The sequence below is a fragment of the Crassostrea angulata genome, chromosome 4 (assembly GCF_025612915.1).
Source record: "Crassostrea angulata isolate pt1a10 chromosome 4, ASM2561291v2, whole genome shotgun sequence".
Taxonomy (NCBI): Eukaryota; Metazoa; Mollusca; class Bivalvia; order Ostreida; family Ostreidae; genus Magallana; species Magallana angulata.
Genome location: NC_069114.1, coordinates 11102030 through 11120732, shown reverse-complemented (window position 1 = coordinate 11120732; position 18703 = coordinate 11102030). Strand labels below are relative to the sequence as shown.

The window sequence follows — 18703 nt, the reverse complement described above, 5'->3', positions numbered from 1 at the left end:
AGAATTAGTGTTACAGTGTGTTACAGATGGTGATTTCATCAGCATATTTTTTAATGAAAGAATTCATTGCAAATAAAGAAACTACTTCCGTTATTAGACTTTATGCAAAAAACATGTGATGTTGATGTGTTGAGATATTTAATCACAGATCAGCTATGTGTCAGAAGGAAATATTCAGCACCATTGGACAGACAGTAAAGAAGGAAATTATGAAGAAGGCACAAAAAGCTCAAGCTTTTGTTCTAATGACTGATGAAGCCACAGACATTTCTGTCACTGAAAATCTTTTTACTTATATTCAATTCTTCTGCTAAGACACAGGAAAAGTAGAAACTTTTTTCCTTTCATGTCAAGATGTATTAAAAAGACACATGAGTGCAAACTCAGAAGCTATAACATCTTTGATACTAGAGGTGCTGAAGAACTGCGAGTTGGACACTAAAAAATTGACAGGACTTGTGACAGAAGGACCGTCAGTCATGGTTGGCAAGAGATCAAGTGTTGCAACACGTCTGAAAGAGGCAACCCTTCGATCATAAATATTTATTGTATCTGTCACCGACTTGCTTATATTGTACCGACTCAAAAAAAACCACAATGTTAGGAGAGGAACCAAAAAAGTCAGTAGGCAAGCGCTTGAAAAAAGCCTGTAGAACAAGATGGCTTAGTTTTCAGGCGGCTTTGGATGCCATTGTGAGTGACTATGAGTCTGATACAAACACTCTCTCAGATGGATGATGATGCAACAACTTGGGATCTGTTGAGGTCTATCCAGTTTTTAGGTGCTCTCATTTTAAAGGACTTTCTTTCTATCCTTGCACAACTTTCCAAATAATTTCAGAAGGATGTCATTAGCTTTTCTGCAATTAACCCTGCAGTAAAAATGACCAAGGACAAGATAAAAGAGATACAAGAAACGGAGGAACCTTTGGAAAAGTTAAAAGCCGATGCTGACTCTTTTGCAAACATATGAGGAGATATCAATTGGAATGACAGAGATTCAGAATATCTTCACAAACTGCTGACCAACCACACCAATGCTTTAATTGAAAATATTAATGACATATTCAATGACAGTATGGCACTTTTGTCTGCATTTCAGATATTGGATCCAACACTTGTACCACTGCCAGAAGATATTAGTTTTACGGAAGCAGGCCATTCTGATAATTGCAAAGCATTTCCACCCAAAAGAGTAATAAGTTGCAGAAGTTGTGTTGCCCAATATGCCAGATGAAGTTAAATCAAATTATACTAGCACAGCTATGTCAGGTTGTTATGTCTGTTGAGGCCGCACCGGCACTTGCGCCTCCTTTTTTTTATCATAATAAATGAATGTAAAAATTTGTTCGAATAAAACTTTTATTTATTTACTCAATATTGACGTGTTGTGTTGTTTTTAAACCAAAGGTTGCTTAATTAAAGAGTAAAGTACTATTTGTGTGTACAACAAAGAACTATACATGTATATGATATTGATCAAATTTACCCCCCCCCCCATATAATTAGCAATATTTGAAGTGTTTCAGGTACATTAACTTGTTTTGTTAATTTTCAGAATTGTGGATATATTTTTGCCTATTTATTATACCCCCGCTCCGAAGGAGAGGGGGTATACTGTTTTACCCTTGTCTGTCTGTCTGTCCGTCCGTCCGTCCGTCTGTCTGTCCGTCTGTCTGTCCGTCCGTAACAAAAATTTCTGTCGCATTTATCTCAGCAACTATTTATCGCAGATGCTTGAAATTTTTACACAGTCTTTGTTAAGGCATGCCATATCGTGAGATATATTTTTGTACCAATCGGACGTCAACTTCCTGTTAAATGTAGACTTTGCTTATTTTTTAACTAAAATTTTCAAACAAATTTTCGTCAAAGATTTCTCAGCAACTATATATCGCAGATGCTTGAAATTTTTACTTAATAATTGTATAGGCATGCCATATCGTAGGATATATTTTTGTACCAATCGGACGTCAACTTCCTGTTTAATGACGACTTTGCTTATTTTTTAACTAAAATTTTCAAACAAATTTTCGTCAAAGATTTCTCAGCAACTATCTATCGCAGATGCTTGAAATTTTTACACAATAATTGTATAGGCATGCCATATCGTGGGATATATTTTTGTACCAATCAGACGTCAACTTCCTGTTAAATGACGACTTTTTTTATTTTTAGCAAAAATTTTCAAAGAAATTTTTGTCAAAGAATTCTCAGCAACTGTTTATCGCAGATGCTTGAAATTTTTACACAGTATTTGTATAAGCCTGTCATATTTTGGGATATATTTTTGTATCAATCGGACGTCAACTTCCTGTTAATGAGTACTTTGTTTATTTTAGCCAAAATTTTCAAACCAATTTTCCTCAAAGATTTCTAAGCAGCTATTTATCGTAGATGCTTGAAATTTTAACACACTATTTGTTTAGGCATGCCATATTGTGGGATATATTTCTGTACCAATCGGATGCCAGCTTTCTGTTAAATGTCGACTTTGCTTATTTTGCATATTCACATCAGAGCGGGGGTATCACTAGTGAGCATTGGCTCACAGATATCTTGTTTGATTTTTTTTTTTGCACTCATTGGCAGTACATGACATTATTTTTATAATTCAACCAAAGTCAGTGAAAAATTTACGTTCTTAACCGGGTTTTCCAACGGAAAAATCCGGTTATTAAAATGGTGAAAATGGCGGGCGGGCGGGTGGCTGCCAAAAGGCTACCCTCATTGTACGGATAACTCCTACAGTTTTCAAGGTAGGAAGTTGTTCTTTTGCAGATTAATTGTACATATATCAGAGGTGTGCATTTTGCTATTTTGATTCCTGGTGATTTATCGAAAAAAATACCAGCTTTTGAACTTAGTCATTTTTTGGCAAAATATTGCATATAGGGTACCCTTATTGTACGGATAATTCCTCCTACAGTTTTCAAGAAAGGAAGTTGATTTTTGCAGATCAAATGTACATATATCAGAAGTGTGCATATTGCTAGGATTTTGATTTCCAATAATTTTTGAAAAAAAATACCAGCTTTTGAACTTGGTCATTTTTGGGCAAAATATTGCATATAGGGTACCCTCATTGTACGGATAACACTTCCTACAGTTTTCAAGATAGGTATTTGTTCTTTTGCCGATCAATTGTACATATATCAGAGGTGTGCATTTTGCTATTTTGATTCCTGGTGATTTATTGAAAAAAAATACCAGCTTTTGAACTTAGTCATTTTTTGGCAAAATATTGCATATAGGGTACCCTCATTATACAGATAACTCCTCCGACAGTTTAGATAGGAAGTTGTTTTTTTGCAGTTTAATTGTACTTATATTAGAAATGTGCATATTGCTAGAATTTTGATTTCCGATAATTTATGAAAAAATACTAGCTTTTGAACCTGGTCATTTTTTGGCAAAATATTGCATATAGGGTACCCTCATTGTACGGATAACTACTCCTACAGTTTTCAAGATAGGATGTTGTTCTTTTGCAGATTTACTGTACATATATAATAGAAATGTGCATATTGCTAGGATTTTGATTTCTAATTATTTATTTAAAAAATACCAGCTTTTGAAATGATTTTGTATTCGGTGAATCGGGTTCATCCATTATGGCTAGCAGAACGTTGTCTTCTACTAACAGTTGTTATCCATCCGTCACGGATTCTTTTTCTAAAAGCGCTCTGTCAAGTTTTGATATCATTAGGCTTATATAAGGAAATAAAGTTCTTTTATTAAAAGTCTCTTGTCAATATGTACGGAACCACGAAATTAAGTTGTCACTTACTAAAAGATGAAAAAAAACCCTGATAAATTTCTTTTAGGAAAAGATGAGAACGGTAAGGATCAGGTGGTGAATCTACAAATTTATGTTCACAATGTTCGAAAGCCCTGATCTGCGATAGAGCAGACATCAGACTCTATACATAACGGGATTTGCGCTCTAACTGCCTTTGAACACGATTTCAGCTTTCAAGAAAAAAATAAAATAAAGAAACATAGAGAGAACATGATAAATTACTTAAGTAGTCAAAATTGATTTTCAAAATACCAAGAAAAAAATTAAGTGAAACAATTTTCGGTACATGTATTTTGCGGTGGTCGTTCCATACATACAAAAACATCTATGTTACCAGAAACTGTATCTAATTAATGTATTCCTGATTGTTAAATTATCACAAAAGTACTGTAAATTCGATTCCTTATTAAACATGAGGAATTAATTTCCGCCTAAATTCGGGAGAAGCAGTCTCCGTGGATTTTAAAACCTCGCTCTTATTTTTCAGACAGTTTTGCGCTACATGTTCATGAATAGTAATAAAAAATTGGTACTCGCGATTTCATATTCTCACTATTTAATGCAAAACAACGGGATTAAGTACTGCGTAAAAAAGAGGGATTTTCAGTATTAATTGATAAAAATACGAAAACGTTCAAATTTATACAGATGTTAATCTTTCCCACACACCTAGTTTTCACAATTTACCCCGCGTTATTGTTTGATCCGCACGTGCTTTTAAAGCACTTAATACGGTTATCTACCACCACGATCAAGGTCCGCGAGCCGAGACGGATTATCTGTGTCCCCTCAATCTACATATAATTTTATGGATTCATAGATCTAATTTATATTTAAGGTAAGTTATTCTATATATTTCATTTTAAATATATTGCTCCGTGTTAGCCTTTTTGTTGGGAGTATCTTGATATTAATGGATGTGAAACGCCCCTAAAGAGGAGGCAAATGAATTCAGAGTCTTCCTATAATATTGTATGCCAAGAAGATTCGTAGTTTGTTTTACGTAAATGAATTTTCTAATAAGAATATATAACTGGATTTGAGTCCGACTACTGTTTTTACCTGAAAAAAAATTCAAATTGAATTTTTTTTTATTTCTTTATTATTCACTTATATATTTGCAACTAATTCTCAACTTGTGTTTCAGATACGTTAAATATATTTTAAAGTGAAAAACATACGTAAACCATATATAATTAAACATATATTTAGCAGAAGTTATATTTTAATGAGCTACAGTATTTATAGCTAGCATCTGTTCAACATGTGCATAAAAAATCTTAAACTATGATAAACATAGATTGTATGATTTGGATAAATTGTATTATTTCTTTTGCTATTTGAAGAGGAAAAGTGCGGTTTTTGATTATGGGTTTTAATTTTGAGAGAAAGAGAGAGAGGGTTAACATTGGTAGAAACAAAACACATGGTTAGTTTTAATAACCACTTTTAGCCAAACATTTCTTTCTTGGAAAGAGAGAGAGAGAGAGAGAGAGAGAGAGAGAGAGAGAGAGAGAGAGAGAGAGAGAGAGAGAGAGAGAAAGGAAGTGACATGATTTTACATTTTATTGTACATTTTTTATCTGCAGAAACATGAAACATTGGTTAATTTTATCCGGTTGTATATTATCGATATGGATCCTACAATCCTCAGGTAACTCTTTGTTTATCTTGAGTAAATATTTGATAGGACTATGAACTGTTACATTCTTTTACACACGCTGACATACTAGTATGTAGATGTTGCTATACAAACATTTTATCTCCTTTCTTAATATAGATTGTAATGAGAGATATAATAAGATAACGCGAAACGAACGACAACAACGACTATACAAGACTACAAGCTAGAGATATAATGATATTAATGTACACCAGCTGAAAATATAATAAACAGAGATAGTGACGTTTTAAATGGCCAGAAATAACTACATGTATTGGTTAGTTGTCTGAGAAGTCAAAAAACGTCATATGAAATATTTCAGATGTCTTAAATCTCGAAGACAGTGATAATATTTTGAAAATTTTACTCGCATTAATCAAAGAGCCTCGCAACACCACAACATTACTTTAAATACCCTCATTAAAAAATAGACAAAGGTGGTTAAATAATGCAATGTATCTAATATGCTGTGGAATCATCATTGCTCGTGGGGAACCAATGTACCTGGCCTTCGTGAGTTATCCTTGCTTACGAATTTACATCCCCACGAATGTATATATAAGCATTTGTTTAATATTTATTAAAATTTTTCGGAACTTGCTACAAAAGAAATTACGTCCCAATGAACCAAGAAAACTTTGGCTACCAACAAACATTGATCCCCACAAATAAACTTGATTCAATTGTAAATAATATTGTACATAATTACCGAGAAAACTCTAAAATTTAAAAAAAAAACATAACAATAACGCGGACACAGTCATTTTGTACTAACCTGTTTCACGACCTTATTCTGAAGGTGACCTAATTAGTCAGAACCAGCAGTGCGGGGACGGGTGGGTACAGCGGAAGAGCAGCAACAGCTGTTACTTCTGGGACACCAACAACCTACAGACGTACGCCGGGGCGGTCCAGGAGTGTAACTTGATGGGGGCAGACCTACTGGTCATCAACGACGACGACGAACAGGTGTGAACTGTACAGGTGTTATGTAGGTATTGTTTATGTTATGAAGGTGCATGCTGTAAAGATGTTATGAAAGTGTTGTACAGATGTTATGAAGGTGTTGTAAAGGTGCTATGTAGGTGTTGTTTATGTGTTATGTTGTATATGTTGTCTCGGTGTTATGAAAGTATTGTTTGTACAGGTGTTAAAAAGGTGTTGAACATTTTCGAAAAATTGTTGAACAAAACTTACACGTGGTACAAATTTAAGTTTATGTTGTACATGTTGCAATGTATCCATTTGTTGGACATGTGTGTTTATTTGATAGAAGTTTAGGTGTAATGCATAGATCTTAAACAGGTATAGTAATGGGTCTTGTTCGAATGGTGTTCAGCTGAAAAACATATGTTAAACAGGTTTAATGCAGATGGTGTATTGTATTGGATCGGTTTAGGTCTATCCTTGTTAAACATGTAAGTGCATTGTACTAATGTAAAACTAAGTTAGATAACGAAGTTTAACACCTTTAAAACTATTTTTTATTGCTTAAAAAAGTTTGCACATTTAACGAAGCAGTTTGAATGAATTCATGTTCATATAACATTTTTATTAAATGTATCAAAGTAATGTATTTTTATTTTAAGCCTCAATTAGCAAAACATATAGTCTGGTCAAAGAAAACATGTATATACAGTGAATTTGCTATAAAATTAATTCGTTATACGGATATAACAAATTACGGATATAACGAAGTAATTCCATTGGTCCCTAGGACTTCACTATAACCGATATTTACAGTATGTTGCTTAAATGTTATACGGGTGTTGTAAATTTATTGTTCAAGTATTGCTAATGTTTTGATAAGGTCAATGTGGTTTAAAAGTATTTTTATAGATGTTGTTGAGATGTTCAATGGGTGTCGAAATGTAATGTTTAAGTGCTGCACAGAGGTTATACAAGTGTATAAATTACATTGTTATAAGTGACAGGTTCGGGTAGTGTACAGATGGGGTCTCAATTCTTCATTATTATTTTTGTGAGAAAACAGTAAAGGAAGCAGCAGGGGTGGCGTACGTCAACAAAAAAGCATATATAAACTTATACCGTTAGAAAATGAATATAATGTTTGATTATTCTCTATTTTCATTTAATTTTTGATTTTCGTTTTTTTTTTTTCAAACAAAAATCGTATTTTTAAATATAGGATTGGGTGAATGTTGAGTCCGAAACGAACAAACGGTACGCTACAGGAGGATGGTACATGGGTCTACAGCAATCCAGCAGCAAGTGGGCGTGGTCCCCACAGCAAGGAGTGGCTACAGTGTAAGTGACCACGGCTCTTTTACGTCATGTCACAGCAGTTGGTTATGAAATTACGCCTACGTTGTATTATTTCCGTGATAGCATTCCAACTGAGTACGTGACCTTGTCCCTTTCAAGTGATATCATAGCAACCGAGTAAGTGACCTTGTCCCTTTCAAGTAATATCATAGCAACCTTGTAAGTGATCATGCCTCCTTTCGGTGATATAGTCACGCCCATTATGTGTTAGAAGGAAGGTTAAAAAACGGTCAGTGATTCACTTTGCTCACCTGAGTAAGAGTACTTGGAAAACTAGCTTGTTTTCAAATACAATGACCTTTTTTGACAATGATCTCGTGTACACTTTTAAAATTTTTATTTTAAATGTGAGTCTTAAACTATACATGTACTTCTTCATACTTCATTCGTATCAGCATAGGGCTTGGCTGAGTTTAGGAAATTTCTAAAGACACCATTAGTTGTGAAAACTTGCCAAATCAAGAGTTTAATTAATTGCTTCGCTTCAAATGTTTTTGCTTGATTAATTTAAAAAAAATGAATGCATGCTGAGAAAATAGAATTTTTGTTTAAACCATTGAAATAAAAATAACAAAAGGCCGATTGGCCTTAACGGTTACCTGAGAAGCATATAACCCATACACAAACTTGTCGAGGAATCTCATATATGCATTTAACTAATTAGGTTTCATTCTGGAGTAGAAAAATTATAAATTTGTAATGACGACCACCTCCCTGCCCAAAATCTTTCAAAAAGAACTATGACACATATAATTTTGACGAAAAACTTAGAGATCTGGTCTACAAAATCATGAATTAAGTTTTCCTTTCAGGTGTGTGGGAGTAAAGAAAATAATTCTTTAACAATATTAACACCTATACATCCATTTGGCCCTGCCCTAGAGTCAAAACCCATACTCCAGGGGACATGAAAATTTCAGTAGAGGACTTCCTGGAAAACATAATTATAAGTCAGTTTTTTTATCAGAAGTGTGAGAATAAAGAGGCAATTTTTAAACATTATATGCATTAACACTATATTGCCATATTGCCCCCCCCCCCCCCTCGTGTCCTGAACCCCTGACCCCAGAGGCCATGAATTTCACAATTTAGGTAGAGGTGTTATTGGACATCATAACCATGTATTTAGTTTTTTGCCCACATGTGTGGAGTAGAGAAGATTTTTTTTAAAGATTTAAAAAACTTTTACTATATGGCCATATTGGCCACACCTTAGAGCCTAAACCCTAACAAAGGGATCATGAATTTCACAATTTTGGTAGATAGCCTCATGGACATTATAACCAGGCATTTATTTTTTAACAAATATATAGGGAAGTAGAGTAGAAGATTTTCTAAGATGTAATACATTTTTACTATATGGCCATATTGGCCCAACCCTAGAGCCTAAATCCTCGACCAGGATCATGAATTGCACAATGTTGGTAGAGAGCCTCATGAACATCATAATCATGCATTTAGTTTTTAACAAATACATATGGGAGTAGAGTAGAAGATTTTCTAAGATTTAATACATTTTTACTATATGGCCATATTGGCCCAACCCTAGAGCCAGAACCCCTGACCCAGGGGCCATGAATTTCACAATTTTGTTGGAGGGCTTCAGGAACATCTTAACTATGCAACAAGTTTTAACTCACATGTGTGGGAGTAGAGAAGACAATTTTTGAACATTTGGCCTTTTTTTGCATATTTGGCCCCACATGTAGCGCCCAAGGGGCGGTAGAGCCATACATTTCTTAATTAAGATTCCTCTTACCATAGAGATGCCTCACACCAAAATGGTAACAATCAGCCCTGTAGTTTTTAAGAAGAAGTAAATGTAAAATAGTTAACGCACGACGACGGACGAAAACGAATAGCAATAGGTCACCTGAGTTTATTAAAAATAAATGTTGGTTTAATTTGTTTAAAAAATCTTTTCATATTAAAGAAACTGGAGAAATGAACCGGATAATGACGATAACCAGGATTGTGGGACGGTTAACCAATATGGCCGATTCGCAGACGACTTTTGTAACAACAAGTACGGATATATCTGCCAATTCACGGCCCCGACAGGTACAAAACAAGTAATAATACACACAGAAAATGACATTATAATCAGTAAAGTACTAGGGTAGGGGTACATGTAGTATATCCTTAGATTTGTTTTAAATGCAATAAAACGGTAAGTAATACAAATGTAAAGAAAAAAGGGGGGCACTAACTTACTCATGCATCCTTCCAAACCTAAGGATAAGGATTTTCTGCCTTTACCGCACTCACCTCCCACCCCCAACTACACTATGAAGTCCTTACTTTTTAAAATTTGATGTTAATACATGTATTGTCCTTTAAAATTTTAGTAAGTACTAAGAACCAAGCTGCATGTTTCTTATTTTCATTTTTTTAAAACTTATCTTCATTTTTAAGGACAGGCTTGCCCTACCGACAATGGTAAGGTCCACCACTGGTATGCCAATGGCAACACATGTATCTACATTAGTAACCCCCTAGACGCCAACGATAGATACACTTGGCAAGGTGCCAAAACCAAGTGCACAAACCTTAACCCATCGGGTTCGCTGGTCTCTCTAAAATCCTATCAAGATTCAGTAAGTTTTATAATTAGTTTTACGATAATTGAAATTCATGGATATAGGGTGAATTAACCACGCATCGGACACATACCTTGGATCGGGCAACTTTGGTTTAGAATATACAAATAAATGTGCATGCGCTCATGTGTTGTTTCGTATATTTTCTGAAATACAGCTATTAATGAACTTTAATCATAATCAAAAATTTGACAGTCACATTGTCAAAGAAATAGCAATAAAGGCATCGTAAAATGACCTCAAATACGCCATCATTGAAAATTCTGTTACGAAGATTTTACACAATTTTAAGCGTTATTTTAATGTGCATTTAATTGTGAATTAGTGAAAATGCACCATCTATCTAAAATAATTTCAATGAAATAAGTTTTGAAACAAAATTTAATTGAAATAAGTCTTAGTTAGAAATTTGAACAATTAATGTCAAGTTCATTTTTGCTCCATATATTCATTCCGTCATGAATCGTACACAAATTAACTATGCATGGGACAGTTTTAATGTAAGATTTTTTTCTAATAAATAACATGTTAGGTACCCATTCCTTGTAATATTCTTTAAAATGTATAGTAAAATAAAAAAAATTGATACAAACATTTTCATCAGACCACTTAAAATTCGAGTTTTATGGGTACTGACTTTTTAATTCCAATTTCCTGTAGGTGCTGGTACGATAAAGAACCCCTCATGATAAATATTCTTTTAAACAGAAGGACTAGTATGGATTCTTGACTGTAGATTCAAGGATTTACATAGAGAAAACTGAATAGCAATTGATTAGATAAATATTTTTGAACCTCTGTAATTTGCATTAAAACCAGAAAAAAATGTTATTTTTAAGTAGTACTGTATACATGTATCTGACCGATGTTGGTAAATATTGTCCGATCCATGGTGAAATAGTTCAACTCTTAATTAATTTGCTTTATTTTCTACGTATATAACAATTTTAGTATTTTTTTCCAATAAATAATTATGCAAGGGGAAAACCTGCAACTTTTAAAACAAGTTTTATATATGGACTATACTAGTAACTGATGCGTGACAAAGAGAAAAATGTTAAGGGTGTCCGATGCATGGTGAAATCACTCTACCGTCGTCATTTATTGATAAAAGTACAAATTTGTCCATCTGAAGTGGTATTTTCTTTTTATAGTATTCAGTCTTAATTTTTAACACTTGTGATTTTCAAAGGCGTTCCTTCAAGTTTCCTTAGCATCGCGGAACCCCAACACGCGCATCCCGTGGTGGTCGGGCCTGAACGACCAGCAGAAGGAGGGGAGTTACGTATGGCAGGACGGTACTGCCATCAACACAACTATCGTGTGAGTTACTGTCTTAAATACATGTTGTTAACTAGCTGTTGTCAGATATGATACCATCAAATAAGTTAGTGTCTGATACACACAAGTAATACCATCTTGTTTAAACATTTTTGGGGAGTTGATTTTAATCAACTCTCCTATGCAGTTACTCTGACAAACCGAGAGTGAAACAGCGTTTGGGCCAAAGTACAATAATCATCGCCGCTGACAAGAAATAGTTCTTGAGAATAATTAATAAATCCGAAATAATATATGCTAAAGCATTGTTTTTCAAGGAAACATATTTATAAATACCTTGAAAATAGTCAGATTTTAAATGGTACGAACAATTTAGATATTTTTTGTAGTTGTGTGTATTCTTACGCCAGAGTTCAATATAGTCTCGTTCAACTCGACGCTCGGCTGTCTCCGTAAATCTCCGACAAGCAGAGAGTCTCTCTTGCTTGTCGGAGATTAAAACGGCGAGAGCCGAGCGTCTGGTTGAACGAGACAAGAGTTATATATTGCTTGGACCCATAAATTTTCCAGAAATATTTCTATCACTGATACATAGTGTGACTGAAGGACTGCGAACGATAGCATTGTCTAGCCGCCTAACTAAAAGTCATTTTTTGAAAGTTGTCTAATTAAAGGTAATTTTTTATACACTGTAATAATGTGAACATTTATGTATATTTTCATTTAATATTGATGATTTGGTCAATCAAAGAGAGATAACTTTGTTTTTTGGGTTAAAATAGCCCATTTCATAATAGAAAATAACGGAAAACGGAAATGTTTTTTAAAACATCTCCTTCCCCCCCCCCCCCGTGAAACAAATATTCCTTTTGAGGGGTTTTAATTATTGTTATTTAGCATGAATTAATATGCAATTTTACTTTAATATATATCGTAAATATGTTATTATTAAGTTTTTATGCACATATTGGCCGCTAAATTATATTTTCCACTCTCATAGAGACCGATTTCAATGAAATTCTTTTAATACCCCGTGTTAGCAAAACTTTTGTTTAAAAATGAATTTGATTACAAATTTTATTTTGATATAAATTGATTAGGATTTGATTATACTTTTAAGTAGAAAACTTAGTTTTTGAATATCTGACAGGAATTCCGAAATATTTGGATGTAAAATGTAGGCGAGAAACGGGTGTTAGCGGTCGCAGTTCTTCTATCTTTAAATATTACTTAACATGGTTCATATGGAGTTTAATTCAAATACAGATTAGAAACTACCTGTACTTGTCATGCAAAATAACATATCATTGATTTTAACATGAATAACCATCGATAAAATCAACTCCCGTCAGTTCTTCGGTACTTTGATTTAAGCATGAACATTTTTGTAAAGGTCATATGAAACGATATGCATATTGACCATATTGAACTACATGTATATGGGAATGAGTTTGTAAATGCCTATTTAATAAAACTGACATTGGTTTTTTAGTTATTTTATGTAAAATATTCAAAGCCACAATGGATCAAAATTACCCAATGGGGAAATGGAACATCGACCTACGCGGCTTACCTCCCTTACTTATGACGTCAGACCCAATCGCCTTATAAAGCTCTATAGTGAATACAAATATCAATGTCGTTTTGCAGTAGATTAAAAGGAAAAAAGTATTTTATATAAAAACTTATATAGTGATAAAATAATTATCAAGGCATTATATTTTCTCTAAAAAAATTACCGATAAATCGTACGCGTTTGTATGTTTTTTTTTATTCGACAGCGTGTACAAATTCAGTTTAGAGACTGGAGAATGAATTTTCGTTATAGATCTACATATAATATACATGTATGCATGTGTATATGCTTTGTTATAATTAGTTTTAATGGAATTGTCAAATTTAAAGATAACGGATTGTTTTTCTCCATGTGCACAGTCATGCAATTCATTATGAATATTTTTCTAAACAGCTAATAGGCAACAAGCTGCCTCATTCGATTCAATCTTAAGGTTAATTATTTTTGTTTCGTTTTCAAACTGACAATTATGTTATCTTTTAATTTAATTATTTTAAGTCGAAGAAAAAATTTCTTCAACTGTTGCTTTAGAAAAGTGTATTAATATGTGCGCTGTTTTGATTTTACAGCGTGTGTATGTGCGGTGTTTACTCACAGATAATCTTCTATCTCCCTTTCTTCCGCAATTTTATCTTTCGTTCTTTTATTAGAATAGATCATTTGATGCTTGTTTTTAATAAAATCTGTTAAATTTCTACGCATTCATTCAAATTTAGTTTTATTAAGCAGCCGATTTGTTTTACCGGTACATTTCCAATTGATCCTTATATGTGTGCATATTTCCGTGATCTAATTTTGTAAAACGTTAAAACTCATGTACACTATTATTTTTGTAAAGATATTGCTACATGTCCATAAGTCAGAAATTTATAGAGCAGATTAGTAAAAAATTATCAATTTATCTAATTATACACCTAACACAATGCCTCAAACATTTTCATTGGCATGCCTTATACTTTTTATGCGACAAAATAAATTAAATGAATTAAAATGCTATAATTCTCTTTAAATGTAGCTCAATCATTATACTTATCAAGGTAGAAAAGGGTGTTTCTCTTTTAAAAGTTTTAGGATAATTTATTAATTAAATATTATGGTGGAAAATTCCTTGTGTTAAATTTTCCCTGCAGTATGGGATATTCATCGTGATATCACTCTGGTGAACAAGCTGATAGTTTTATTTATTAACAACCAATTAAAACTAAGTCACTTCGAAATCAGATGATCTCATCTGAAAAGAAAGACAAGTTCTAATATGCAAACATAGCTACAATTTTATTTTGATAATCGATAAACTACTGTAAAATTACAGTAGTTATAATGCATTGTTTATATCGGTGGGTCTGTGTGACGTCATAAATCCAAAAAATCCAGACTCAAGGATCATGAAACAATCTTAGACTTATTAATAAGTCAAAACTTGTACAATTTCTTAATCAACCTTAATGACAATATTGACAAAATTGATTTGCTATTAAAAGTGTCTGGATATAATGTTCTTAATTACAAAATTCAATCACCATATTATGATTAACAGTCATATTATCATTAATATTTATTTTATGACTGACTGAAGTTTTGACTTACATGCAAGTCTGAAATTGCTTCATGATCCTGAGGCCAGAACAAAAAGCGGAAAACAATTTTTTTACGGATTCTGAGTTTTCACGGTAATTTCTCAGTAATGCAAGGCAAGAAAATCTTACTACATTTATTTATACCTAGCTTATTATTTATGAAAGAAAATCATAGTGTTAAAAATCGTTTCATGAGACCTTTAATAGATTTTCGTTTTACCAATATTGACTCTATATTTTTGTTGTTTATCATGCACTCTGGCTTATGTTTTTGCGTAATTATAATAGATCATGGGATAAAGCGCCGAGCGCAGACATGTCTGAGCATCAGAACTGTGCCATCATGATGCCCGGAGGAACTGTTGATGACGTCACGTGTAACACTCGCGCCTTCTTCGTTTGCGAGATGAACTCCCAGAGAAGTATTTGACCCTACGTTACTCTCTCTCTCTCTCTCTCTCTCTCTCTCTCTCTGATTTATATACTTATGTTTATTCTACACTAAAAGGTTAACCCAACATATAGGTTCATCTTATTTTTAGATGTGAAAAAAACAAAACTATTTAAGGTAATTATCCATACGTCACAAAACAACGTCTGACGTAATTCACGCGTTATTACGTTTTTTTCCGTGCCCGATCTAATCGAAACCTAACGCTACGGTGTACATGTGTTTCAAAACAAAAAAATCAAGCTGATCTAGAAATCAATTCAAAACAAATCTATTAAAAATCCTGAAAACTGCAATCAATTAGCCTATTACTCAGCGAAATGAAAATTTGACTGGGTTGTGTCGATTGAGTACTCGTTTTGAAAATATAGACCGCTTACTTTTGTCCTGCATAAACATCAATTCATAACAAGGCTGAACTTAATCCAATTCTTTGAACATTAATCCCTGAAAGTCCATAAACATCCAAAATGAAATCCTGACCGAGATCTCTATATATTCCAGTGCATAAATAAGGGAGATAAATACACAAGGGGAAATAATTTGACTTATTTCATCTTTATCCTATATTCGCTTAGCAACGAGCATAGATATATTTTCAACAACAAAAAATGTTTTTAGAATTAAAATCATGCACTGAAGAAAAGTTATTTCATTTTAAGAACAGTCTTTAAAACCATGAAAAAAAGGTTGAATAGAAGTTCTGTCTTAAAGGCATATCAGGTAGTTAGCATTATCCACGCGTGTGACTGCAATTTCTAAATACCGATCTCGATCCATAATACTTACCGATATCCAAAGATACAATCTTTTGCGGTTTAAGGACGTTGGATCCTGCGATCAAAAGTCTCTAAGTTTTTTTCTAAAGTATTTTTTAAATATCTACACACATATCTAAACCAAAATTCAAAACAAAATTTTGGGGTCTATATGCTCCTTTCGGTGCTACGGTGTATTTAATATGACCTTTCTGCACTGAGAATGCAAAATGCACATAAATCGCTTTTCCCTATATAATTTTTTATCGAAATGAACCATGGTATCAAATACAAATTTACATTATCTAGAATTAATAAAATTAAAATTATCATAATGAAAAAGTTTGCAATTTTTTCACCTTATTGATATTTTGACCTTTTTGCACTGAAAAAATACTATTTTTATTCATAAACGATTCAACATGCAATTAAATAATTTAAAAGTCTCAAACTTTTTCTCAAATTATGACAGACTTGTCAAAAGAAACTCAAATATTCAGAAAATAAAACCAAAAGTATGGGTCTATGATGTAAATTTTGAGATATGGCATGAAATAAGCTAATTTTAGGGGGAAATTGGAGTTGATTTTTTCTTTACTTTTATGAAATATCACTTAAACATGCTAATATATGTCGATAGAAATATTGAAATATTGTTGAAATATGTTCTTTAAAACAATACGAAGATATCCCAATGCATAAACTATCTGAAAATTTGGTCTGCACGGAAAATAAGAAAGCTAAAATTACGGTACTCTAAAACAACTGAGTTATGAGAAATGTTCATTTTCTTCTTAAAAACCTTCCGCCACAAAATATAGTCCCTTACTAAACTCTCTAAATATGGAATTTTTTCTTCACTATTTTATTCAATAGAGTTTATTTGGCATTGTAAAAAAGGAATTTACAAGTAGAATTCATATATGACACAGAATTTCCAGACTAGAGGTGACACAAAATGGCTACCCAAAATCGGAGGATCGAACCTCTTTAAATAATACAGATTAATCAACAGTTTGTTTAAATCATGTTTTCTAATTAACAATAATTTTTACATATTTTTTAGAATGATGAAATAATAAACCTATGCACAATTTAAATTTTACGGATCTTTTTTCAAAATATATATTTTAATGATTTTACCCAAAATACGCCCATTGTGATCCTGAAAAGGCCGGTCCCTTGGGTAAATTTATTTCCAGTTGATTAAGGGCGTTAAGGTTTAAATAATATCAAAATTTTAGAGAATTCTGTACGTAAATAAAATTATAAGAGCTTAAATTCTCTTTGAAAATTTATTTCATTTTATCTCATTTGTATGCGGATTTATCTTTTTTTGATAAATAAGCAAGTGTAACATAAAAAGTTTTGATTTGAAATAATAATTCCTTTATTTTACATAGGATATAAGTCAAAAAATGATTTTGTGAAATTCAAATTTCAGGCTTAGGCTTATATTCTCTATGTATGAAAAAGCGCCATTTTCTGCAATCGGTTCTATTTTTAGCAACGACCCTAGCTCTTATAATACCGATGGACCACCCAACAGGGTAAAATTTGATGAGAAGATATCCTCAGATACATGTTTGAAAAATATGAAAAAATTCTGTACGCATTTTATTTATCTAGTGGGGTATGGACCATTACCTTAAGAGCGCATTATTACAACGCAAACACGTTTATCATTAACAATTATTATAATAGACGTTTCTGTTCTTGTGTCTCTGATCAGTGTTCATTCAAGAATCCTAACTTCGTCACCAATTTGAGTGTGGAATTCACCTGCCGATCTAAAGTCGCCATTTCCACCATAATAAAGCTTCATGTATTAAATTCTTAACAGTGTCTACTCCATTTATTATTGTGGACTGGGAGATGACAAAATTTTTCTCACCCAAACTACTGCCAGAATAGTGCAAAGTTTCAAATATTCATGGAGGATTGATGTGTTTGGAAATCCGACTTCAGAGAATGAAGCTCGGCAATTCAGTCAACTGAATGTTAACTGAAAGGCTTGGACATATGACTGAATGAAATAGCTATCATAATGTTATTCGGTCACATTCCAGTTGACTAAATGGCAGAGATTCATCCCATGCTAAAAGCTGCGCACGTGTTTATGCTATTTGAATTAATGAAATATCTTGCGGAATACTGTAACTGCAATTTGTCACGGCAACCTTTATCTAAGGACAACAGTCCAGCAAGACTTTGCAAATCAAACTCTTAAACCGAGGTATTTTTTAATCTGAATTACAAAGGTTAATGTAATCTTGTAATTAATCACAAAGGTTACGTGGATGTGGGCTGCGGTCCTTGGAAGAGAGCCGAGGGAAAATGTTACCTGTTTGCTAATGGCCAGAGATACGGTTGGAGCGATGCGCGACAGAAGTGCCTAAAAGCAGGAGCGGATCTAGTGAAAGTCGACGATCACAATGAAAACGTACGATAAAGCGCTCCCCGCAATTTAACGATCTTTTTTCTTTTGCATATTTCTACTTATGAAGGCTATGCAGCATTAGCTTTCTTACTAAATCGGTTGAGAAGTGCAGTGAAATCGAACATTCTTTTCTTTAGTACTGGTTGACCATCCTTCAGTTGCCCGCGTGGCGCGGATACTGGACAGGTCTGAGAGACGCTGGGCACGAGGGAACATGGTTATGGCAGGACGGGACCCCCTATAACAAAAGCTACGTGTAAGTGCATTGA

The 18703-nt window shown here is 33.3% G+C and overlaps 2 protein-coding genes across 3 annotated transcripts in view; one reads left to right on the top strand and one right to left on the bottom strand.

The window, feature by feature from the left end:
• The window catches only part of LOC128179448 (macrophage mannose receptor 1-like), a 129452-nt gene that overhangs the window by 104328 nt on the left and 6421 nt on the right, over positions 1-18703 (top strand). Inside the window, exons 1-10 of one of the 2 annotated variants that reach the window (XM_052846877.1) lie at positions 4554-4640; positions 5392-5456; positions 6265-6434; positions 7615-7733; positions 9685-9812; positions 10167-10348; positions 11544-11674; positions 15074-15207; positions 18286-18437; positions 18572-18690. In XM_052846877.1, coding sequence (XP_052702837.1) covers positions 5396-5456; positions 6265-6434; positions 7615-7733; positions 9685-9812; positions 10167-10348; positions 11544-11674; positions 15074-15207; positions 18286-18437; positions 18572-18690 — 1196 coding nt within the window. In that variant the 5' untranslated portion in view covers positions 4554-4640; positions 5392-5395. Of the gene's footprint in view, positions 1-4553; positions 4641-5390; positions 5457-6264; positions 6435-7614; positions 7734-9684; positions 9813-10166; positions 10349-11543; positions 11675-15073; positions 15208-18285; positions 18438-18571; positions 18691-18703 lie in introns of those variants that run through there. The other variant, XM_052846878.1, reaches the window with a different exon arrangement.
• Positions 8607-18703, bottom strand: part of LOC128179454 (APGW-amide-related neuropeptide-like) — a 33487-nt gene continuing 23390 nt past the window's right edge. Inside the window, exons 4-5 of the mRNA XM_052846885.1 lie at positions 10425-10438; positions 8607-8682 (exon numbers count right to left, since the gene is read on the bottom strand). Coding sequence (XP_052702845.1) covers positions 8607-8682; positions 10425-10438 — 90 coding nt within the window. The remainder of the gene's footprint in view (positions 8683-10424; positions 10439-18703) is intronic.